Source organism: Carcharodon carcharias, chromosome 2, assembly GCF_017639515.1.
Source record: "Carcharodon carcharias isolate sCarCar2 chromosome 2, sCarCar2.pri, whole genome shotgun sequence".
Classification (NCBI taxonomy): Eukaryota; Metazoa; Chordata; class Chondrichthyes; order Lamniformes; family Lamnidae; genus Carcharodon; species Carcharodon carcharias.
This window is the reverse complement of record NC_054468.1, coordinates 36798105-36821504: the sequence shown is the minus strand read 5'-3', so window position 1 is coordinate 36821504 and position 23400 is coordinate 36798105. Positions and strand designations below refer to the sequence as shown.

General features: G+C 38.5%; 1 protein-coding gene across 3 annotated transcripts in view; it reads left to right on the top strand.

Moving 5' to 3' along the window:
• Positions 1-647: 647 nt before the first annotated feature.
• capn10 (calpain 10) overlaps positions 648-23400 on the top strand; it is a 40892-nt gene continuing 18139 nt past the window's right edge. The window contains exons 1-11 of one of the 3 annotated variants that reach the window (XM_041181897.1): positions 648-991; positions 2724-2944; positions 5223-5354; positions 11706-11893; positions 13015-13232; positions 13357-13498; positions 15772-15938; positions 18767-19062; positions 19465-19667; positions 20104-20356; positions 22358-22554. In XM_041181897.1, coding sequence (XP_041037831.1) covers positions 2804-2944; positions 5223-5354; positions 11706-11893; positions 13015-13232; positions 13357-13498; positions 15772-15938; positions 18767-19062; positions 19465-19667; positions 20104-20356; positions 22358-22554 — 1937 coding nt within the window. In that variant the 5' untranslated portion in view covers positions 648-991; positions 2724-2803. Of the gene's footprint in view, positions 992-2723; positions 2945-5222; positions 5355-11705; positions 11894-12993; positions 13233-13356; positions 13499-15771; positions 15939-18766; positions 19063-19464; positions 19668-20103; positions 20357-22357; positions 22555-23400 lie in introns of all 3 variants that reach the window. The other 2 variants (XM_041181890.1, XM_041181902.1) reach the window with 2 other exon arrangements.

Here is a 23400-nt window from a genome sequence, read left to right as displayed (position 1 = left end):
AAGAAGGGGGAAACAGAAAGGGGGGTGGGGATGGGGGAGGGAGCTCACGACCTAAAGTTGTTGAATTCAATATTCAGTCCGGAAGGCTGTAAAGTGCCTAGTCGGAAGATGAGGTGTTGTTCCTCCAGTTTGTGTTGGGCTTCACTGGAACAATGCAGCAAGCCAAGGACAGACATGTGGGCAAGAGAGCAGGGTGGAGTGTTAAAATGGTAAGCGACAGGGAGGTTTGGGTCATTCTTGCGGACAGACCGCAGGTGTTCTGCAAAGCGGTCGTCCAGTTTACGTTTGGTTTCTCCAATGTAGAGGAGACCACATTGGGAGCAACGAATGCAGTAGACTAAGTTGGGGGAAATGCAAGTGAAATGCTGCTTCACTTGAAAGGAGTGTTTGGGTGTTTGACTAAATCCTAATATTTTTCCATTTATTGCAAACCCAAGTTGTCCGTTTGTGAGGTCCACCAGCGGAGACCTTCTCCTCCCTGCTCACCTGGTTATTATTACACTTGTGTGTGGAAACTTGTGTGCAAGTAATAAAAAAAATTGAATTTATATAGCACTTTCCAGATGTCTCAAAGTGATTTACATGCAATGATGTAATTTGCAGGAAACAAAGCAGTCAGTTTATGCACAGCAAGCCTCTTGCCAACAGCAATGTGGTAACGACCAGAGAATCTGTTTTTGTGATGTTGTTTGGTGCATTTCCTACATTACAACAGTGGCTACGCTTCAAAAAGTGCCTTAGTGACTGTATTTACAGCCGTGGGACGTCCTGAGGTTATAAGTGGCACCATAAACAATCGAATCTTTGCTTCCTTCCTCATCCACGCTGGGCGATTGGCCGCATTTTCAGCCTTGAGAGTGATGTGAGCCTCAGCATTTGGCCATTTCTACACCATTCAAACAGGCGGAGCTGCGAGTAGAAATGAGGGAGACACACATTGAAACCGGTCACACTTCTCTTCAAGCAGGAAGACAGACTGTCCCTCCTCCAGGTAAGTCTATTCAATTTCACAATCCCGCTTGTTCGTTTCTTGTTCTATTTTGAACGACTGACCCAATTCTGAAATATCCGACTCCGGCTGTGAGGGAGGAACTCCGGGCCCCGAGTCCCCGGCGCTCGTCTGAAACTAAAGCCGGCTGGGAGCCGAGCAGAGGCGGGTATGCAGGTTAGACGACTCTTTAGCACTTTCCTCACCGCGGTCAGTGACACAAGCACAAGAAAAATGTAGGGGATCTACAGGAAGTGCATGATTCAGTGACATTAAACAACAGCAAGTACAATTCAATATAAAAATTACAACCAGTCCAACTACTCTTGTCCAATAACAAGATGCTGACTTGCACGATCTTGGAAGCGAGCTTCCGCTAATAAAGGGTTGCTTTTTGCACTTCATTAGAATGTCTCGCTTTAATCACTGCTGCAGTGTATGATGAAGAGTATCTCAGTTCCTGCAGCGTACTACTGTATTACACAAGATAATGCACAGGGTGAAGCATGTTATAAGGCACTAATACATCCATCCAAGCATGAGAGGTCATACATTGCAATACAGTATTTATAAACGTTATCTCAACACGTTGATGAGTTACTGACTTGAAAAGCACTCCAATCTATGCTTCAAGCATCAATGGAATTTGTTTTGATCCAGAGATCATTTCCTTTTAGCAGTCTGTTTTCTCTTTGCTCACAATATGTAATGTGGTATTTCAGACAGTGGTGGACAGTTGCTTCCTGTGATTAAATTATAGAGCAACTACTTGCAATTATATGACAATACTGAGCCAAGGAATGATATGTTAGGAGGGGTGACTAAATGCTTGAACTAAAATATGGATTTTAAGGGTGGTCTTGAAAGGAGAAGATGAAAGTGGAGAGACATGTGTTGGGAAGGAAGTAATTCCAGAACTTGGAGTCTAAACAGTCAAAAGGTGTCGTGAATGACCTGGATCTGTTCACTGAGCTGAGTTAGTTGATAGCTGAACCAATTGGAATTTTCATCGGGAATGTTAAGGTAGATTCGTGAGATAATCACAGTCACAAGATTGCAAGAAATAAAGACTGAGTTGCTATTTATAAAAGAATGGCTTAGCATTAGATTGCAACTTTTATTATTTTTTCCCCACTCACAACCTTAGTGCTATAAACTTGTAATTGCATATCACTTAAAATATTCATTCATTTATTTTTAATATATCTTATTAATGTTTTAAAATTAAAACCAGGCTTGATATGCTGTACCACTTTTTGATGACTAGGAGAGATGGAGGTAAAAGATGAATTCCAGTAATTTTAAGATAAATTATCAGACAGTGTTTGATATTCTTTACCTCAGGTGCATTACAGCAGCCTACCTAGACCTTACTGACTGCTTACCTAGAGACTAGGATAGACTCTTGAAGATTTGGGAAGAGGAGATCAAACATCTAAAATGCAAGGGCCAAAATAACCTCGGGTAACAAGTGTAGAAAAGCACCAAAAAGGTAATTGCAATCAAAATTTAAAATGGACTTCTAGTAGAGGTGAAACCTCTGGAATTACTGACGAAATAATTTTATGTCCAGAGGGAGAGGGGTAATTATCCTGTGTTGCCATAAGAATTAAGTGAGCTCTCTTTACCCTTGTGATGGCATGATTTTTACATGGATCACATCTATTATTGAAACATAAATGAGTGCTTTTGTCACTAGTCTTGTAATAATTTTACTTGAATAATTATTTCTCAGTCTAAAGGAAAAAAACTGATGGAGATTAAAATGTCATTCTGCTGGAATATTTTTGAGCATATGTGAAGGCTTCTGTGACAATGACTGTTTGGGATATGGAGATCCCAGAGAAGAAACTATTTGAAGATAATGACTTCCCTGCTTCTAGCACGTCTCTTTTTTCAAGTTACTCTACACCCATTGCCAAATTTAGAGGTAAAATTACTTGGCTACGACCACAGGTGAGGATCTATTGTCTGGTTAGAAAGCATCTCAAGCAATTACACAGGCTCTAAATATATAGTTTGTCATGTGGCTGATGGGTAGTTATGTTGCTTACATGTGCATGTTTATGTAATGTTTTAAATTTACTGTGTTTTATATAGTTTTTTGTCAATAACTGTCAAATCAGATATCATCTGTGATGCTGTGAATAGATCAGATCAAATATATTTCCCAAGGTGGGGGTGGGTAATCTAAGTTCATGACATTTTAGGGGACTTTGTTAGGCTTTAGAGCAGACACTTATAGAGTGTCTTCAGCAGAGGCCTCATCACAATCCTGTTTTTTATGTTAGGTGGGAAGTACAGTGGGGAGATCTGAAAAATGCGATGGATAAAATGTTATGTTTCTTAAAAACAGTGATGATATTGCCCTGTAAATATATAAAGTGCATAATTATTTAAATTCTACTACTTTTACAACTAATTCTAAAGAGACCTTGTACTTTTCATTGCTGTCTAAGGGATATTGACAGATAATGTTTTGTACAAAAGCTGATATGATGTGTTAATACCCAATCTGTTGAAATTATATTTCATGTTGTAAGCAGTTGCTAAGAGAAGTAAGGGATGATCTGGCCACAATCTATCAATCCTCCTTAGATATGGGAATTGTGTCAGATGAATGGAAGGTTGCAAATGTTACATCCTATTCAAAAAGCTGGGTGAGGGATAAACTCAGGGTTTGTCAGTCTAATGGCGGTGGTGAGGAAACTTCTAGAGACCATAATCTGGGACAAATTTATTTTCACTTGAGAAAAATATATGACAACCAATATGGGATTTTTAAAAATTAAATCGCGTCTCACATACTTAATTGAGTTCTTCGATAATAAAGAGGGTTGACAAAGGTAATGCAGTTGAGAATTTGTAAGTAGACTTTTAGAAGGTGCTTGATAAAGTGCCACATAATAGATTTGTTAGCAAAATTGAAGCCCACATGCGATTAAAAGGGCAGTGGCAGCATGGATATAAAATTGGCTATGAGACAAAAATTAGAGGGTATTTGGAGACAATGGACTTTTCAGACTGGAGAGAAGTATACAGTGGCGATCTTCTCTGTTAAATGGTTGGTATTAGGACTCTTCTTTTTGAAGTACATTAATGATCTGGATTTGGGTATAGGAGGCATAATTTCAAAATTTACAGATGAGACAAAACTGTGGAAATATATTAAACAGAGAGTGGGATAGTAACTAGTTGAAACATGGCATGTGAAATTTAATGCAGAGAATTGTAATGCCATACATTTTGTAAGAAAGAATGAGGAGAGGCAATATAAACTAAATGGTGCAATTTTAAAGGGGAATCAGGAAGGGAGAGACCTGTGGGTTTGCATACACATATCTTTGAAGCTGGCAGGACAAGTTGCTAAAACTGATTTAAAAAAAAACAGCATTTGGAATTATTATAAATTGAGGCATAGAGTACAAAAGCAAGGAAGTTATGCTGAACCTTTATAAATCACTGGTTAGTCCTTAGCTGTCCAATTCTCGGGCCCAGTTTACAAAGGATGTCAAGTAAGGGTGCAGAGGAAATCAACCAAAATGGTACCAGGAATGAGTGGAGAAATGAGAGATGCTCAGATTGTTGTTGGGACAGGAAAGGTTATGGGAGATTTAATAATGGTATTCAAAATAGAGTAAATAAAGCAAAACTGTTTCCACTGGTCAGAAGGACAGTAGCAAGAGGATGCAGATTTAAAATAATTGGCAGAAGGGCCCGAGAGGAGACGACAAAAGCTGGATGGGTGTTGGGGGGGGTGGGGGGGGGGAAGGAGGGGGGGTGCTGTGTGTTAGTGTGATTTGGAATGCATTGTTTGAATGGATGGTGGAAGCAGATTCAACCATAACTTTCAAAAGGGAATTGAATATACTTTAAAAGGAAAAATTTGTGAGGTATGAGGGTGGTTGGAATAATTGGATAGCTCTTTCAAAGATATGACACAAGTATGATGGCTGAATGGTCCCCTGTGTTGCATGATACTGGAAACTTTCTAATGTATATAAATTACCTATAAAAATAATTTCACTTCTTAAAAAATAACTATAGAGTAAACCCTGTTATAAATGTTGACTAGCTTCATTTTCTAATCCAGAACCTGAATTACTCTCTCTATATTTTTAAGGGGGAGTTGAAGTGGTGATTTTTCTGCATGCTCTAGTATAAGGTAGAGTTAGGAGTCTTTTGCTGCCTTTATATGCTCTTTTGTTTGACTGGATTTGCTTGCAATTTTCAGGAAATTTCCAGTTCTCCTCGGTTGTTTCCAGAAAACCCACAGGATGGATACATCAAACAAGGCCTTTTGGGAGATTGCTGGTTTTTGTGTGCTTGTGAAGCTTTGCACAAGAACAGATTACTGTTGGACAAGGTAGAAAGAAGACAAACCTAATTATGATATTCATCAGTGAATGCAAAATATTTACTTGTGATGTAGTTACCAGTTGGCAGCAGCAGCTGTTTTGGAGCTAGGAATAGAGTACCGATTTGAGAGGCTGTTTTAATTGGGAATCCCAAGAACAATTGATACTGATAGGCAGAATGTTAATTGAGCCTGGACTTCCTGCTTTCCAAAATATTTGAATGCTGCAGGTGAAGAAGTGGAGATTCCTTAATAGTATGGCAAGGAAAGGAGCAATTTTGTGTTTTAGTGCAAGTGGGAGCAGATCTTGCCCATCACTCCCACAGCTGTTTGTTATTCATCCACTTACTCATGTGGCTCAGCAGTAGCATCTCTGCCTCAGAATACTATAGATTCAAGCCCCAGTTTGAGACTTGAGCACAATGCTTTGCCACGCACATTAAAGCAGTACTGAAGGAATGTTGCACTGTTGGTAGTGCTGTCTCTTGAATGAAATATCTGGCCTCTCGGGCAGATGTAAAAAATCTAATCTCATATTCAATGTTGATCAGAGGAGCTCTGCCAGTGTCCTGGCCAATAATGATCCTTCAAGCAACAGCACCAAAACAGATCATCTAGTAATTTATCTCATTTCTACTTGTGGGACTTAGCTATGCAAAGTGGCCACCAGGCTTCCTTATATCACAATAGTGACTACACTTCAAAATTACTTTATTGCCTGTGAAGTGCTTTGGTATTACCGAGGTCATGGAAGGTGTTATATAAATTAATATTCTTTTTTTCTTAGCTATTCCCTGGACATCCTATCCATCCACTGATATGCAAAGTTACTCACCTGTTCTGTCTACTTAGCTTTTATAGTTGTTACTGATGGATGCAGAATCCCTTAGATTTATGAATACCGTGGGCATTATATGATCTGTTCTAAATAAGTATAAGAATCTTTTGAACTTAGTTGAAATTAATTTCTCAGGTTTTTGTATGAATCCATTTTTACCCCAACTAACAATCATTAATAGTCAAAACATATAAAATCTTGTACATTCAGAGATTGATCTGAGATAGCAAATTTCATGTTGCAATGATCTTTGACGTCATTCTTGTCTGACAAATATATTTATCATTGTAAAAATATAAATGTTATCACTCAACAGTATCAAGTGTGGCTCCGTTGGTAGCATTCTCACGTATTAATCAGGCTGTTGGTTTACGTCCCAATCCACTTGAGCACTTTAGGCTCCCATTCCAGTGTGGTAGTGAGGGAATGCTTTACTGTTGGAAGTGCTGATTTTTGGATGAGATATTAAACCAAGGATCTATTTGATCCCTCGGCTGGATATAAAAAATTCCATGGCGCTGTTTTGAAAAAGAGCAAGGATGTGGAGTATTTAGTCCTATACCAAAGCCTAAAGAAGGTTTATCTGATCGTTATCACATTGCTTGTGCACAGCAAAGTTCCACAGACTGGCTGCTTTCTCTGGCTGTGTTTCTTACATTACAACAGTGACTATACTTCAAAAGTAATTCATTCACTGTAAAACACTGTGGGATGACTGGAACATAGGAACATAGGAAATAGGAGCAGGAGTGAGCAGAGGTGGGCCATTCGACCCCTCAAGCCTGAGAGTGTGAAATGCATGATATGAATGCAAGTCTTTCATTTAACACCCATGATGTAGCAAGTTTAAGTGAGTTTTTTCCCCCAAAAAATTCTATAACTATAAACTTTTAAATTTATTCATTTTTTAAAGAAATCAGTTGATAATGATACAGTATAGAAACATTAATGCAGCCAAATTTTTAGAAGATTGTCCTACATTCCCAGTATAATATTTCATACTTGAATAGAAAGATTATATCGTTTAAAAACAAAATTCTGCATGATGTAGTTTTCCTTTGAGACCATGCCATGTGACGTAAGATTGGTTACAGCAATCATACAATTTTCCTTTTCGAATTTTAACTTTATGATACAGCATGGCTTTGTTACTGCTTATTAAAATAAGCTAATTTTGGAGCATCCTTGCTGTTTTACTCGATGCTGACAACGATGTCAACTTGCACAAAACGTGCAGTAGTTAGGAAATGGTACAGGTCTGATTAATGGTCAAGGACAGGCAAGTCAAGCAGGTAAGGAGATCCAGGTGAAGTGCTGGAGGAGCCTCATTCTTTACCCTTATCCAACAGGTATGAGGTTCTTGCTTCCTGGGTGGATGAGCAAGCTGACCAAGGCACCTTGGTACAGGAGGCCATTTAAGAGGAGGGTGTAAAAAGAAATTTGGTAATGATCAGGGACAGTATAGTCAGGGGAATAGACGCTGTTTTCCCTACCATGATCTTTGCGTTCCGAAGGTTGTGGTGCCTACTGAAGTCAAGGTTAAAGACATTTCGTGGCTGGAAAAGAATTTGGAGTGAAAGGGGGAAGTTCTAGTTAATCCACATAGAGAAGGCAATAACATACATAGAACAAGCAATGAATTCTGCTGAGGGAGTTTGAGGAGATAAGGTCCAAATGAAAAAGCAGAATCTCAAAGGTAATAAACTCTGAAACCTGAGTTATGAGCAAATTGGCGTTGGATCATACGGATCAGAAAGTTGAATGCTTAGCTCAAAGTGGTGCTGCAGACAGAGATTTTGATTCTGTAGGCACAGGCACCACATCTGTGGAAAGAGGGAGCTGTTCCATTCAGGTGGGCTCCACTAAAACTGGTCTGGGGCCAGTTTCCCAGTGAATTATATAACTAGGGTGTGGACAGGGCTTTAAACTGAAAGTGGGGGTTGGAAGGATTCAAATGAAGGGAGGTATATAAATTGAAAGAAAAAGTCAAGCTGTGTAATGTTTTGGTTAAAGATAAGAGACAAAATGTTTTAACAGTAGCAGTGCATCAGTGAAGAAGATCAGATCAATGAAAAATGACAAAATTAAAATTAACGGTACTTTATCTAAATGCACGATACGTAACAAGATAGATGAATCAGTGGCACAAATAGAAATAGATGAGTTTGATCTAATAGCCATTATAGAAATGTGGTTGCCTGGTGACCAATGTTGGGAACTAAATATTCCAGGGTAGTTGATGTTTCGTGAATGGAGACAAATTGTAAAACAAAGAGGGCTAGTCCTGATGGCATATGTACAGTCGAGAGGAAGGATCTTGGCTTAGAAGAGCAAGAAAAATCAATATGTTTGAAGATTAGAAATAACAAGGGTCAGAAAATGCTGGTGGGAGTAATTTATAGGTTCCCTAACAGTAGTTATGCTGTTGCACAGAGTATTAACCAAGAAATAAGAGGGGGTTGTAATAAAGGCAATGCAATAACCATGGGGGCCTTTAATCTTCTTATAGACTGGACAAATCAAATCAGCAAAAATAGTTTGCAGGACGAGTTGATGGAATGCATTCAAGATAGTTTCCTGGAACAAAATATCTTGAAACCAACTTGTCTTGTGTAATAAAACAGGGTTAATGAGTCATCTCATAATAAGGGGTCCTATGGGAAAGAGCAATTTTATAAAATTTCACATTGAGTTTAAAAGAGATAGACTTAAGTCAGACACTACTACAGTATCGAACTTAAGGCTAATTACATAGGTAGAAGGGGCAAGTTGACTATGGTAGATTGGAAAATTGGGTTAAAAGGTATGAAGGTAGGTGAACAATGGCAAACATTTGAATAAATATTTCATAATTCACAACAAATATACTTGCCATTGAGAAATTAAAAACCCCACACGAAAAGAGAGCCATCGGTGGCTAGCTAAGGAGGTTAAGGGTAGCATCAGATTAAAAGAAAAGGCTTATAATATTGTGAAGAAGAAAAATAAGCCTGAGGATTGGAAAACTTTTAGATACCAGGATGATAAAAATTGGTAAAGAGAGGAAAAAGATAAATTATGAGAGTAAATTAGCCAGAAATATAAAAACAAATTCTAAGAGCTTATGCAAGTATGCAAAAAGGAACAGAATAGCATAGTTGAATGTGGGCCCTTAAAGGCTGAGACATGAGAAATTATAATGAGGAATAGGGAAATACCAGAGGTTAATCAAATATTGTGTTGGTCTTCAGAAACATTAGGAGACCAAGGATCTACTGCGAGTGAGGAACTTCAAATAACTAATCTTAGTAAAGAATAAGTACTGGTGAAACTAATGGGCTGAAAGCCGACAAGTCGCCAGGACCTGATGGCCTACATCCTGGTGTTCGAAAAGAGATGGGTGCAGAGATAGTAGAGGCTGTAGTTGTGACTTTTCAAAATTCCCTAAATCCTGGAATGTAAGATCAGTGTTCAAGAAAAGAGGGAGGGAATAAATGGTTGGGACATGGCTGGAATCTATCATTAAGGAAGTTTTTTATTTGTTCATGGGATGTGGGCGTCACTGGCAAGGCCAGCATTTACTGCCTGTCCCTAATTGCCCTCAAGAAGGTGGTAGTGAGCTGTCTTCTTGAATTGCTGAAGTCCGTGTGATGTAGGTAGCGAGTTCCGAACTTTTGACCCAGCAACACCCAAGGAACTGTGATATAGTTCCACGTCAGGGTGGTGAGTGAAATGGAGTGAAATGTTCGGTGATGTTTCTGTGTAACTGCTGCTCTAGTCCTTCTGGTGGTAGAGGCTGCAGGTTTCAAAGGTGCTGTTGAAAGAAGCTTGGTAAGTTGCTGCAGTGCATCTTGTGGATGGTATGCACTGCAGCCACAGCGAGCCAGCAGTGGAGGAAATGAATATCTAAATCACTGGATAGATTGAGCTTCTTGAGTGTTGTTGGAGCTGTGCTAATCCAGGCAAGTGGAGAGTGTTCCATCCCACTCACTGATTTGTTCCTTGTAGATGGTGGAAAGACTTTGAGGAGTTAGGAGCTAAGTTAGTCTCTGCAGAATACCCAGTCTTTGAGCTGCTCTTGAAGCTACAGTATTGATGTAGCTGGTCTGGTTTCAGGTCAGTGATGAACCCCAGGAAGTTGATTCAGGGATGGTAATGCTGCTGAATGTGAAGGGGAGGTGGTTAGATTCTTTCTTGTTGGAGATGGTCATTGCCTGGCATGTGTGTTGCCTGAATGTCACTTGCCACTTCTCAGCTCAAGCATCAATGTTGTCCAGGTCTTGCTGCACATTAACATGACTACATCATTATCAAAGGAGTTGCGATTGGTACTGAACACTGTGGAAACATCAGCAAACATCCTCACTTCTAACTTTATGATAGAAAATAGGTCGTTGATAAAGCAGCTAAAGATGGTTGAGCCCAGGACACTGAGAAACTCTTTCAGTGATGTCCTGGGTGGGAACAACACATTCAGAAAATCATAATATGATTGAACTGAATCAACATGGTTTTATCAAAGAGAAATTGTGTTTTACAAATCTATTTGAGTTTTTTGAGAATGTGCTTGGCAGGTAGACAAAGGAGATCCAGTGGATACGGTATATTTGGATTTTCAAAAGAGATTATATAAGATGCTATACGAAACATTGCTGCAAAAGATAAGGGATTATGAAGTTGTGGATAATCTTAATTGCATGGATAGGGGATTGGTTAAAGGATGGGAAAGTGGAGCTGGGGTTGAGGATCACCCATGATCTTATGGAATCGAAGAACAAGATCGGGGGACAAATGGACTACCCGGACTTGCAATTTTTATGTTCTTATACTGTTTATTCTGAGAACAGAAGGAAGGTATTTTTAGAAAATTTAAATTCATTTAATGAAAGCTGTATTATTGTAGCTCTTTGATGATGAATAATATGCTTAGCTTAAAAATAATCCTGGTCAGTCTAAATTTACTGTAGTTACAGAAAGTAATTGCTACACCATGGAAACGGCATGTGGAATATACACTGCTGGCTTAGTTTTCATATCAGTTGGAGATGACATGGTGTCAGAACGCCACGACCTGGTTGCCTCTTGTGACCCTGTTGCATGCATTGGGACAGCTGGACATATTGGAAGCAGACATATTGTGATTTAATTTGACATGGAGTTCATTTTCATTGATATGAATAAGATAAGTGGAAAGTGGACAACGCCACTTATTTCTAAACCACAGGAGAGAAACTTTATGATGCCATTCGGTGGCAATATGTTTACTGCTAGACTCCCTCTAACCAGCAGTTTTAAGAAGACAATTACTACTATTGAGAACTTCTATATACTTATCAGTGGAGAGGTAGATAATAGAAAAGTGAGAAATCTGGGGATGAAGGGAGAATGAACAACATCAGGAAATGTACAATTGGTATTAACCATCCATTGAAAGACTACCTTAATCATTTAATAGCATAATGTAATGTTGTTATAGTTCTAATCAAAACATTTACTTTTCTGTTATTCATGGTACACTTTAACTCCTTTGATGTTTAATCCAGGTGATACCTTCAGGTCAGGACTCATGGATACAATCTGGATGTTTAAGATGCAGATTTTGGAAGTTTGGACATTGGGTTGAAGTCATGATAGATGATCGGTTACCATGTATTGGTCACAGGCTCTGCTTTTCTCGTTGTCGCTCTGAAGAAGTGTTTTGGTTGCCGTTATTGGAAAAGGCATATGCCAAGTAAGGAATTTTTCGTGATCCAACTGCAAAGTTTCAATATGACATTTTAATTCACATGTTTTACATTGAATTGAGGGCTTCTAAACTTGACAGTTCACCCTCCTGTATGCATGCATGTTATAATGTACTGTTTCCCTTCATTGCATTTATATAAATGAGTAAAAAAAATCCAACCTTTTTTCAAGTAGTCTTTGAATGTACTGGTTAAATAGAATTACGTTGTACATGATTGTTTTAGTGCTTTTCTAATCTTCACATGAAATTAGGGAAGTCAATATTCTCCTGTAATTGTTTCAAATTGTTTATAGTGTCTGAGGTTATGTTAAAGTAACTGTGAACGACAATTGCTAATGCAAGTAAAATCATCCTTAATTGATGGCATTTGCGTCTGAATCCAACAGAGGCAGTTGTCTTTGATGCAAATGCCCTACATCCCTGTAAATATTATATTTTTAAAAATAAAATCTTAAGTGGCCTTCTTAAACATGGAGCCAAAGGGAGCATGGGTGGGTTGAGGGGGTGGGGGTGGTTCTGGCTGGGTAATTCCTCTCTCCAAATGGATGCAAGCATTGGATTTTCTCACTACACAAGGCAGGCAAGTGCCAGGATGCACTAATAGTGGTGCTTACGTCTGCCAGCCCAATGCAAATTAGATGAATTCCTGCCAACCTTGCTGATTCCATTGGGGTCAACACTAGAGGGCACCAAGGGCTGTGTGCAGGGATTTTTGGTGACTGTATCATTGCATATGATCAGTTGGATGATGTGAATCAATAGACCGTTTCACTCTTATTCACCATTTTATGATTTAAATAAACGTATAAATATTGCAGAAAGTAATTTGAACGTTTCACTAAACTTATATGATCACAATCTAGGAGCACCATTTTAAATAGATGCTATCACATGGCTATAGAAGAGGTTCAGAAATGTTATTGCATTTTGATTATATGACTTCTTTAATTTGCAAGATTTGACAACTGTGTTTCTTTTACCTTAGATTTTGAAAGCAACTTAATGTTTATAATCTAAGATGTAAGTAATCTAAGATGTAAGATGAATTTGAATTGAGCAGTATTTAGTGATAACTGTGCTTAAAGGTATTTATATGTTTTTCAAAGACTGCATGGATGCTATGAACAGCTGTGGGCTGGTCAAGTTTGCGAAGCTCTAGTGGATGTCACAGGAGGCCTGGCTGACAGATGGTCTCTGAAGAGTTATAAACAAAGCAATGAAAAAAATGCTCGCTTCTGCTTTTCTGAAAGATCAAAGTTTGAATTGATGAAGGATTTAAATGATAAGAGCTTTATTAGTTGCTCTGTTCATGGGTCAGCTAAAGGTAAAATCAACAATTCCAAGTATGCAAAATAACAGAAAATAAATTATGATCAGTCAGTGTGATAAGGGCACTTATTAAATTTGAACTAAGTGTATAATTTAATTTTATACTATTTGTCCTTCAGGATCCAGTGAGCGTGCAGAATTTCATGCCTTCAGTATTACTGATGTGAAGCAAATTAGTGGACTCAAAGGCAATTATGTCAGTTTGCTGAAGATAAGAAATATATGGGATAGACAATGTTGGAATGGCTCCTGGCAGGAAGGGTAATGCATTTATTTAATATCAATGTAATCAAATGAGTTCAAATGATATGAACTCAGTGGTGTTTCTTTCTACATCATTTTATTGGCCTCAACACATGACTAAGGAGCCAGTGGCTCCTTAACAACACCAGCAAAGACTTTGGAATATTAAAGGTACTTCTGTTCTGTACCTGGATGATTGGACATCACACCAGCATTGCCAGAAAGCAAAAAGACTCGTGTCAAATAAGTACCCATTGTTTTTTGGGCTTAGTGATAGAGAAGTGATGTAAATGTAGGTGTAGAGTACAAAATCAAGGAAGTTATGATGACCCTTTTTAAACACTGGTTGAGCCTCAACTGGCCTCAATTCTGGCACCACACTTGAGGCAGAATGTGAAGGTGTTAGAGAGGATGGAAAGAAGATTTACAAAAATGGTTTTAGGGATAGGGGACTTCAGCTGCAAAGATAGGTTGGAAAACCTGAGTGGTTCTCCATTAGAGAGGAAGGTTAAGATTAGATTTGAGAGCAGTATTCAAATTATGAGGGGTCTAGACAGAGTAGATAGAGAGAACTGTTTCTTTGTTGGAACCAAGAACCAGAGAACACAATGGCAAAAGAACCAAAGGCAACATGAGAAAATAACATTTACACAGCAAGTGGGTTACTAAATGCTGGAGACAGATTCGATTGTAGCTTTCAAAAACAAATTGGATAGGCATTGAAGCTAAATAAAAAAATTGTAGTGTTACAGGGAAAGGGTCAGGGAATAGGAAAAGCCGAATTGCTGTTGCAGAGAACTGGTGTGCACTCAGCGGGCTGAATGGCTGGAACCATTCTATGATTCTATGTCCATTTTGAACTTTTACACATCTCTTTACACCTGTTTCTTCCTATATTTTTCTTGTTTCCCTCCTACAGAAAACATCCTGATATTAAGTAGTTCAGTCTTCTATCAAAATGTGTAGTTGGGTCCAAATTCATCTGTATCTTTTAAAAGTCTTAAATCTGTGAGCATTTCCTGTCTTCCTTGGCTTCCTGTTGTGCTGTTTTCATAACATTTTTTTCCTATCATAAATCATATAATGTGTTTTGCCTCTGAAATTTCATGCTGTAATCGCACAATTTGGCTGCTTGATGGGCTTGTACCCAGCCTGAACATCCTTGCTGAACTTGTCCGAAAATGTTCAGAAGCTCCGGCTGACATTTTGTTTTATTTCCGGAAAAGTTTTGGTTTTGCCCTTTAGCTGTAAGCTTGTTCTCTCTTGTTTGAATTGAAAATAGGAATAAAGATTTTTCTAGATCCTTCTTTCAGAGCTTTCCTGGCATTAATCTGTGCCTTCCTAACATCTGTACAATAATTGTTCCTGTTAGTAGACATTTCAGTGGATTAATTTTGAGGGTAGTGTTCTTCCATATCTTTATCACATTTATTTAAAGCAAATTAATTGCATTTTCAACACCTGTAATCACACCCCAAAGTATGGGCATGGCTTTGCATCTGAGATTCTCGGTGTGATGACTTGACCAATGTTCCACCTCCCCACTAACTGTTTCTCCCAATTGACAAAAGTTTTGTTGGAGTAAGATAAAGCCAATGAAATTTCTTGAAAATTAACAGCCTAATGTGAAGAGGAATTAACTTTAGCAATTAATTATACTCAGCCACCTTAATGGAAAGTGCATGATTTCCCTTCCCGTATGTAACCTTCAATCTTCCTCATTCAGTAATTTATGTCCGAAGTGCTTCCCCCTTCCCCCACTGAGCACCGTTTTGATTACCTGAACTGCCCCCTTCTTACTCAGCAGACCCATAACCAGGAAGGGATCATCCTTTCCACCACCATTCCATATTCAGCCCATTACAGTTGAGCTCAGCAACCAAACCTCTGCCCCCTTCATTCAGCAACATACTATCCCACCCAGCAAGCACAGTGTACATCATCCAGACCTCCTACCCACCCTTACCTGTGAAACTTCTCGAAGTCATCTCCCTAACTAAGCAGCAAGTTCAACATGCAACTACTAAGTAACAACTTCCCCTCCAACTTCTCTCCTCCCATATCCTTATTCCTTCTATTCTTCCCTCTTCTATTTGCTCCTCTCATATGTAACTGCCCCTCTGCTTTCCCCTCCTCTTCTCCCCCACCGCAATACAAATTATTTCAGTTCACCACCTCCACTTCATGATCTCCCTCCACCTGAAGTCTATACTTGGTCTTACATCATGTGAGATTGACCAATAATTAATTATAAATTGGTCCTAATTTCTGATCAGTGATTTATTTTACAGGGGTGATGGTTGGAAGAAATTGGACCCTGCTATCGCTACACTACTGCAGTCCACGGCAGAGGAGGGGGAGTTCTGGGTGGAGGAGCATGAGTTTTTCAGGGATTTTGATGAGGTAACGGTGGGTTACCCAGTAAATATGGAGGGACACATCCTCAGTCTTTTAACAGGTAGGGTTAAATATTTAAACCTTAGGCAGCTTTACAAACAACGTACATTACAATATTTTTCAATGTGATTTATGTTAGCCTCAGATCATGGCTTATTATGTCAGGTGAACCCGCTGCTAGGAATTCATACAGTGCAGGGGTAATGGGAATTCTTGTATTGTTCCTGCACCTGAAGGATTGCAGCAACTATTTAAAGGGATGAAACTGCTTAAAAGTGAATAGCTTTAAGTGGGACCGAAAGTGAGTTTCAAGTGGCCAAAAGTCAATAGTAGATAAAAATAATGAACCATGCGCAAGCAAAATATGGTGCATCCTGGACCTCTGAAATGAAAACAGAAAATCCTGGAAATACTAAGCAGGTCTGGTAGTATCTATGGGGAGGGAAAGAGAGAAAGAGTTACTGTTTCAGATCTGTGATCTTTCATCAGAATTGGGAAAAGTTAGAAATATAATAGGTTTTCAGCAAGTGAACTTGGGGGAAATGGTGGGTGGAAGGACTGAATAATGGCTGAGATGGCAAAAACAGTGGATAAATGTAGAGATAGGAAATTACTCTGTAGATAAAAATGAGGTGATGCAGGGCCCAAACCATCTGACTGATGGACTCTGACGTGCAGGCAGTACTGTTTGAGGTGTCTGTATGAGGATTGTCTTGTTTTGCACTCAAGGACACCCTCCAGCTGAGAAGAGATGATGGTCACACCCTGCGGGATCTGGTAACGTGGAAGAATATGGCTGATCTTAAAACTACCTAAGTAAGGCTATACAATAGTAACAGACACTGGGAAGAAATTACATTTGAGCATGTCACAAATTGATGCCTGTTAACCTACCATACATTTGTGGGCCTTGCAGAAGAGCCCTCAGACAATCTTAAACCTCTTTCATTACCTGACTTTACAGGGTGGATTTTCTGATTGGGGCTCCCATCAGGCATTAGCCAGCCAGTGTGCTGTTAGCATCCAGCTGAGTAGTAGTGAACTGATCCTACCTAACTTTGCAGGATCAGCATCAGTTACATCATGTGCCTGAGCTCCCAGCCACAGTGAGGCTGGCATTGAGAGTCATTGATGCAGCCTGACCTGCCTAGGATGCCTCCATTCTTCTCCTCTTGTACCAAAACAAATAAAGGAATATCCCTATCAGGAAGCCTGTTGTCTCAATTTCAACATCAACTACCAGAACAATTGACATTAAGCGAAATAGAAAATATAGCCTCAGGTGCTGCTATGAATCTTAGCAGCAAAGTCTTTGATTGCATTTGGAAGCCTTGGTTCCAAGTCTTATATGGGTGGTAAATGACTGAAAGCTACACTGGAGTGAATGCTGGGAAATTACGTGGACACCCAAATGACATTTCATCTTCTTTCCCATGGATTACCATTAGTAACACAGCTACTCAAACCCACACTATCTCCATGCCCTTATAACCAAGGGTGGTCAAAGTGGCACCTGAAATTATGTCAAGGCCTTGGAGAGGATGCAGAGGATTTAACACAATGATGCCAGGGATGAGGGGCTTCAATTATGTGGAGTGATCAGAGAGGCTGGGATTGTTATCCTTATAGCACAGAATGTTAAGTGGAGATTTATTGAAGGTGTTCAAAATTATGAATTTGTTGGTAATGTTCATAGCAGGGACTAAATAAGAAGAAACTATTTCCACTGGCAGGAATGATAGATAATCAAAGACCTAGAGGGAGATGAGAATTTTTTTTTACACAGTGCATTATAATCTGGAATGCACGACCTGAAAGGTGGTGGAAGAAGATTCAGTAATAACTTTCAAAAGAGAACTAGATATTTACTTGAAAAGGACATATTTGCATAGCAATGGGGAAAGAGAGGGAAGTCGGACATACCGTGTGGCTCTTTCAAAGAGCTATAGAGGCTGATTAGCTTCCTTCTTTGCTGTAATATAACATAGGAAAAAGCACACTGAATAAATGAAGATTTCAGTTCAGTGACTGTTTATTCCATTGACATCAAACGTATTAAGTACATAAATAAAAAAGTTATCTTGAGACAAATTCATTACAGTTGCTGACTTTCGTTTGTCAACCTAAAATAAAAAACAGTTGAGATCCGGCCAACTGTTGGCCCTGTCCCGAGCCCCCACGATCCTCAATTGAATTCACTCAAAATTCCAAAGGAACCCCGGGTGTAGAAAAATCCACTAACCTTGCGTCTTTTACCGTCACTCACCAGCTGGCAGGGCTGGACTGGACTTGGCCGACAGCCATTGTGGGGCCCATTGTCCAGGCTGACCGCCACAATTTCATTTGTGCAGAAATACTGGTCAGGGAGACAATACTACTCCCCAGCTAGAGTAAGATTCTACGATTGTTGACAATCCTTTGTCCAGCAACAAGACAAAAAACAGATTTTCTGGTCGTTCTTCCACTTGCTGGTTACTTACAGAAATGACTGCACCTCAGAAATAACCCATTGGTTGTAAAATGATTTGTGAGATGCTAAGGAAGTGGTTTTTTTTGTGTTAAATTACAGCATAAATTGAAATTGTAATATAAAATGCAAGTTCTTTTTTTGAGTTCTACTGTTTTTCTGTATAAGTTTTTTTTTCTGGAAACCAAACTTTTATGTATGTGTATATATTTTGAAATTTTATATCAGCATTTATTATCTGTGTACCTACTGCCAGGCTATTTATAAATGTTCACGGTGGTACTCAGTGAATGATGCCTGGTCAGTATGCTGAACAAAGTATGTCTGTGTCAGGATAAACTTGACTGGTAAAATCTTAGAAGGCTCTTTTTATTTGTTACAGTGATAGTGTTTGTAGCTTGAATTTTGCTTTCTTTGTTTAGGTAAAAGTTTGTGCCATGCACGGCAACTTTCAGGAGAATGGGTCAAAGGTCAATCTGCAGGTGGTTGCCGTAACAACAGCAGTTTTTGTAGCAACCCCAAATTTTGGCTGAGAATTCTGGATCCAGGTGAAGTCGTTATCGCAATTTTACAAATGAGACACGATTCCAGCAGCAAAAATGGCAAAGCTTTTTGGTCAGAGAATGCTGCTGTGCATTGTCAAAATAATGAAGAATGGCTCACCACTGATATCCTCCATCAGAAACGTTACCGAGCAATAGGACTACATGTATGGAAGGTACTTATAGCTCAAAACAAACAGCTAAGCAGGAATTAAGTGTAATATATAATAACATCAAAATCATTGTTTTTTGTCAGTCATTTGTCGCATTGTGATGGTAGTGACGAGCACCACTGTACTGAAAGAATATCTAAGACGACCCTAAGTAGCAATGATGTAAATTGGAAAGTTTACATGTAGAACTTACTATTACGAATAGAAACATGAAGCAGAAAGATTTTTCAATCTTTATGAAACCAGAAGGAAGCAAAATCCAGTCCCAATTAGGAGATGACCTTAAGACTAACGGTATGCCAACATGGAGGGTTTGGTTTTGATATTTTTTGAGAAAGGGAATGGATAATTCGGTTTGTTTTTGTCTTTCAACCAACCATTTATCATCTTTTTCTAAAATTTTAGGTGGAGAAGAAACGATTTAATTTGCAGAAAACTGTTGCCAAAGCACCAACCATTTCAACAGAATGCCATACATATGACAGGGAAGTGAAACTGCACTGTGATCTAACACCTGGCTACTATCTTGTCATCCCCAGTACATTCATGAAAGATGAAGATGGACATTTTCTACTACGTGCTTTTTCAACATCTAAAATTTCATTGAGGTAAGAACAAAGAGAACCAAACTTGAAGATGTGAAATAAGTGAAGTAGAGAAATTATTTTTTGCTAATTTTAGAGGCATAAATACATAAAAATAAGGAATCTAATTTATCTTTAGAAATAGGTTTTCAGGATTGGTTTTATATTATTAGAGCTGAGGAATACAAAAATAATCAAGCACAATAACAGCTTCATTTAATATAGTGAATGACAACCAGATGCTATCTGATCAGCCCTCACTATTTATGACAAACAAACCACCATTATGCTGGGGAAGAGAATGCTCAAACGGTTCTATGGTGGACTGTGTAAGAAATGCAATTTAAAACATTTTTTTACTTCCCCTCCCCCTTTAATAATATTTTGCATCAAATATTATGAAACAATCTTCATAATGGTGTCAAAAACTGTAACTCATTAAATATTCTTCTGCCCTCAGTGTAGTGAAAGCAGCTCATCCACTTACACAGTTTGAGGAGAATTCTGAAGGGGAGTGGGAGATAATGCAGTTCACAGATTCATGGATCAATGGAAAGAGTGCAGGTGGAAGCAGGAACTTCCCAACATACAACACTAATCCACATTTGCCATTCTCAATCCTGTCTGATACTGGTGCTGGGAATGTTAGAATCACACTCTGCCAGGAAAATTTTGATGGACAGTTTCTGCCAATAGGATTTCATGTTTATCAGGTAATCCCATGTGTTGAATGACACTGGAAATCTAACAGGTCTGAATTAAGGCCTTGGATCCGAATTGAAAGCACTTTTGATTGACCTAGATTGAAAGTGGTTATGTTGAATTTGAAGTGAACCAACTGTTCAACTAGAAATGCTAACTGGTGGCCTTTCTAACCACAGGAATATAAGCTGGATAATAGAAATCTGGAAAACATTTCTGTAATTCAGCAGGAAATTGTAATGAAGTCTATGTGATGTCACAAAGAGATTTAATAATGTGGAACTTTGAGGTCAAATAATCTCTAAGACCATGTTTGATCATTTGAATTTATTATTGTTAATGATTTAAATTTATATTGCTATCTTTTGGGCTTGATTGTGGTGTGGCAATACATTACAATATTGCCAAATTTTTATTGTAGTTAAATATAATCTTTACAGTGAATTCTGCTTAATACTAACCCTCATTTTTAATGAATAACGAATACCTATTTATAAATCTCAATGCCCTGATTTTATAATATAACTGAATGCAAAAGCTGCATGTATATATGGTGAATATTGATCTTATTCTGATCCATTTGTCCCATTTAATATGAACTTCTGGCAGTTTCTAACATCTACTTTGAACAATATGAGAGTTTTTATGTTTATCTTTAGCAACTGATTTTCTGGCTTCATAAACAACAATAACACCCATTCATGCAGCACCTTAATTTAGAAAGATCTCCCAAAGCACTTCATAAAAGAATAATCATACAAAATATTATGCCAAGCTAAAGGAGGATATGTTAGGAAGGATGACTAAAAGCTTGGTCAATGAGATAGGCTTTAGCAATTGTCTTAAAAGATGTGAGAAAGGTCAAAAGGTTTAGAGAGATAATTCCTGGCCTTAGTCAGTTGAAAACATGGCAAATAATGATGGGGCAAGGGAAGTGGAAGATGCAAAAGAGACCAGAGTTTGGAGAACCACAGAGTTCTCTGAGAGTTGCAAGACTGAGAGAGTTTACAGAGATAGGAAGGGAGAGGCCATGAAAGGATTTGAACCTGAAGATTAGAATTTTAAATTGAATCGCGGTCCTCCAATGTAGGTCATTGGGTACAATACTTCAGATGTTACCTGCTCAATCAATCCCTCATTTCCAACTTTGATGCACTAGTTCTTAGTAAAACTCTTGCTTTTTCTCATCCTGGTTGTTCCCATTGGAACAGCCCCCATCTTAACTCACTCTGAGAGGTTCAAACTTGAAACCACTTGGCACGCAGCTACTTTAGCTGTTCATCGCCAGATCTCCGTGGACCACATCAAGCATTATCAGGCTCTAATCTCCTTTGTCAAAACTGCTCACTTGTCCAAGATCGTCATGGAATGCTAAGATGACACTTGTGTTAGTCTCTAAGTTTGTTCCTTTCTAACTGAGACCTTGCAGAAGGGTCTGCAACTCCTGGACAAACTAAGCAGCTTTTCTCACTCAGCGGTGCTTGCCTCTGAAGCGATTTGATGAGTTATCAAGTCTATCATCACTATAACAAGATTGGCAGCCTCAAAAATATTCTCAAGTCCTAGGGAGGAGCTTGAACCCACAACTTTCTAACATAGAGGCAAAGCTATGAGCAACTGGGTGAAACTGGCATTTTTGTGTTGTATACAAATAATAATGGTTTTCCCTGTTAGTGGCTTGGCGTTATTTTCCTACTGTGTAGTGATGAGCAATAATGGTGTAACACCTAATGTTCTACTATTTTTATTTCATTTGTACTTGAATGCAGCAGCTGCAGTCCCAGTAACCCATAATAACAACTAGCAGCAGTACTACATTGCATAATTTACCAAAAATTTCATTTATTTCCACATGGAATTGTGTACCATTGATCCCCATCATGTTGAAGGTTTCTTCATAGCCAGGGAGGAATTAATCTTGTTACTGTTCCTATTCTGAGAGACCATTTCTTTCTTAGTTTCTGAACTTAACTGTTTGTAGATCTTTCAGGTATGTTACTTGTTTCACACAGGTACACAGTGGTAAAAACTTGAATCAAGCATCCCCTCAGCTTCTCGAGCCTGTGGTGACTTGTGTGCCTCATCGCTACACACAGGAAATGACTCAACTTTGCACTCTACCAACAGGGAATTATGAGATCATTCCTTCTACATACCTGCCCAACAGTGAGGCACAATTTACAGTCACTGTAGAAACCAAAATAGACAGGTGGGAAAAGAATTACTTATTAATTTTACTGGATCCAAATTCTTTGACCTTGACTTGTGATATCAATATATCAATAACTTAATTTTTTTCTGGCAAGCACTGGATTTATTTATATAATATAAATCATTGGTAACTTTTCATTTGTGTGAGGTGACATACATATTTTGGCCAAGCTCATTGTGCCAATATAAATTCTATGTTAAATTAAAATACACATTAAAAAATAAATTGTGTTACAAAAGTACCAGTAAAATTTAGCAGCACCAGATCCATTTCAGATAGTGACAATTGCAATTCTTGGTGTCTTTTCATATTTTCCTTGGTCCTTGGCACATTTAGCAATTATGATTTGGGTAGTGAGTAGGTTAGAGAGATCCAAACATTTAATTTGGGATCCTACTAGACATCAAGAATAATGCCATCCTTGTCTATCTGAGCTATAATTTGAAGAGTATTCAAGGTTTTTTGACACTTTGGAAGGATAGGAAAAAAGGAAAAGAAGGTAGAATAGCTCTGTTAATAAAGGGTGAGATCAGTACAGTAGTGAGAAATGGTGTTGGCTTGTAAAAGCAAGATGTAGAATCAGTTTGGGTGGGAATGGGAAATAGCAAGGAAAATAAGTTACTGGTGGGAGTAGTTCATAGGGTCCTCGAACAGTAGCTACATTGTAGGACAAAACTTAAATCAAGAAATAATGAGGGCTTGTAAGAAAGGTACTGCAATCATAATGAGTGATTTTAATCTTCATATAGATTGGACGAATCAAATTGGCAAAGGTAGCCTTGAAGATGAGTTTATAGAGTATATTCTGAGAGTTTTTGAGAATAAATTGTGGAACGACTCAGG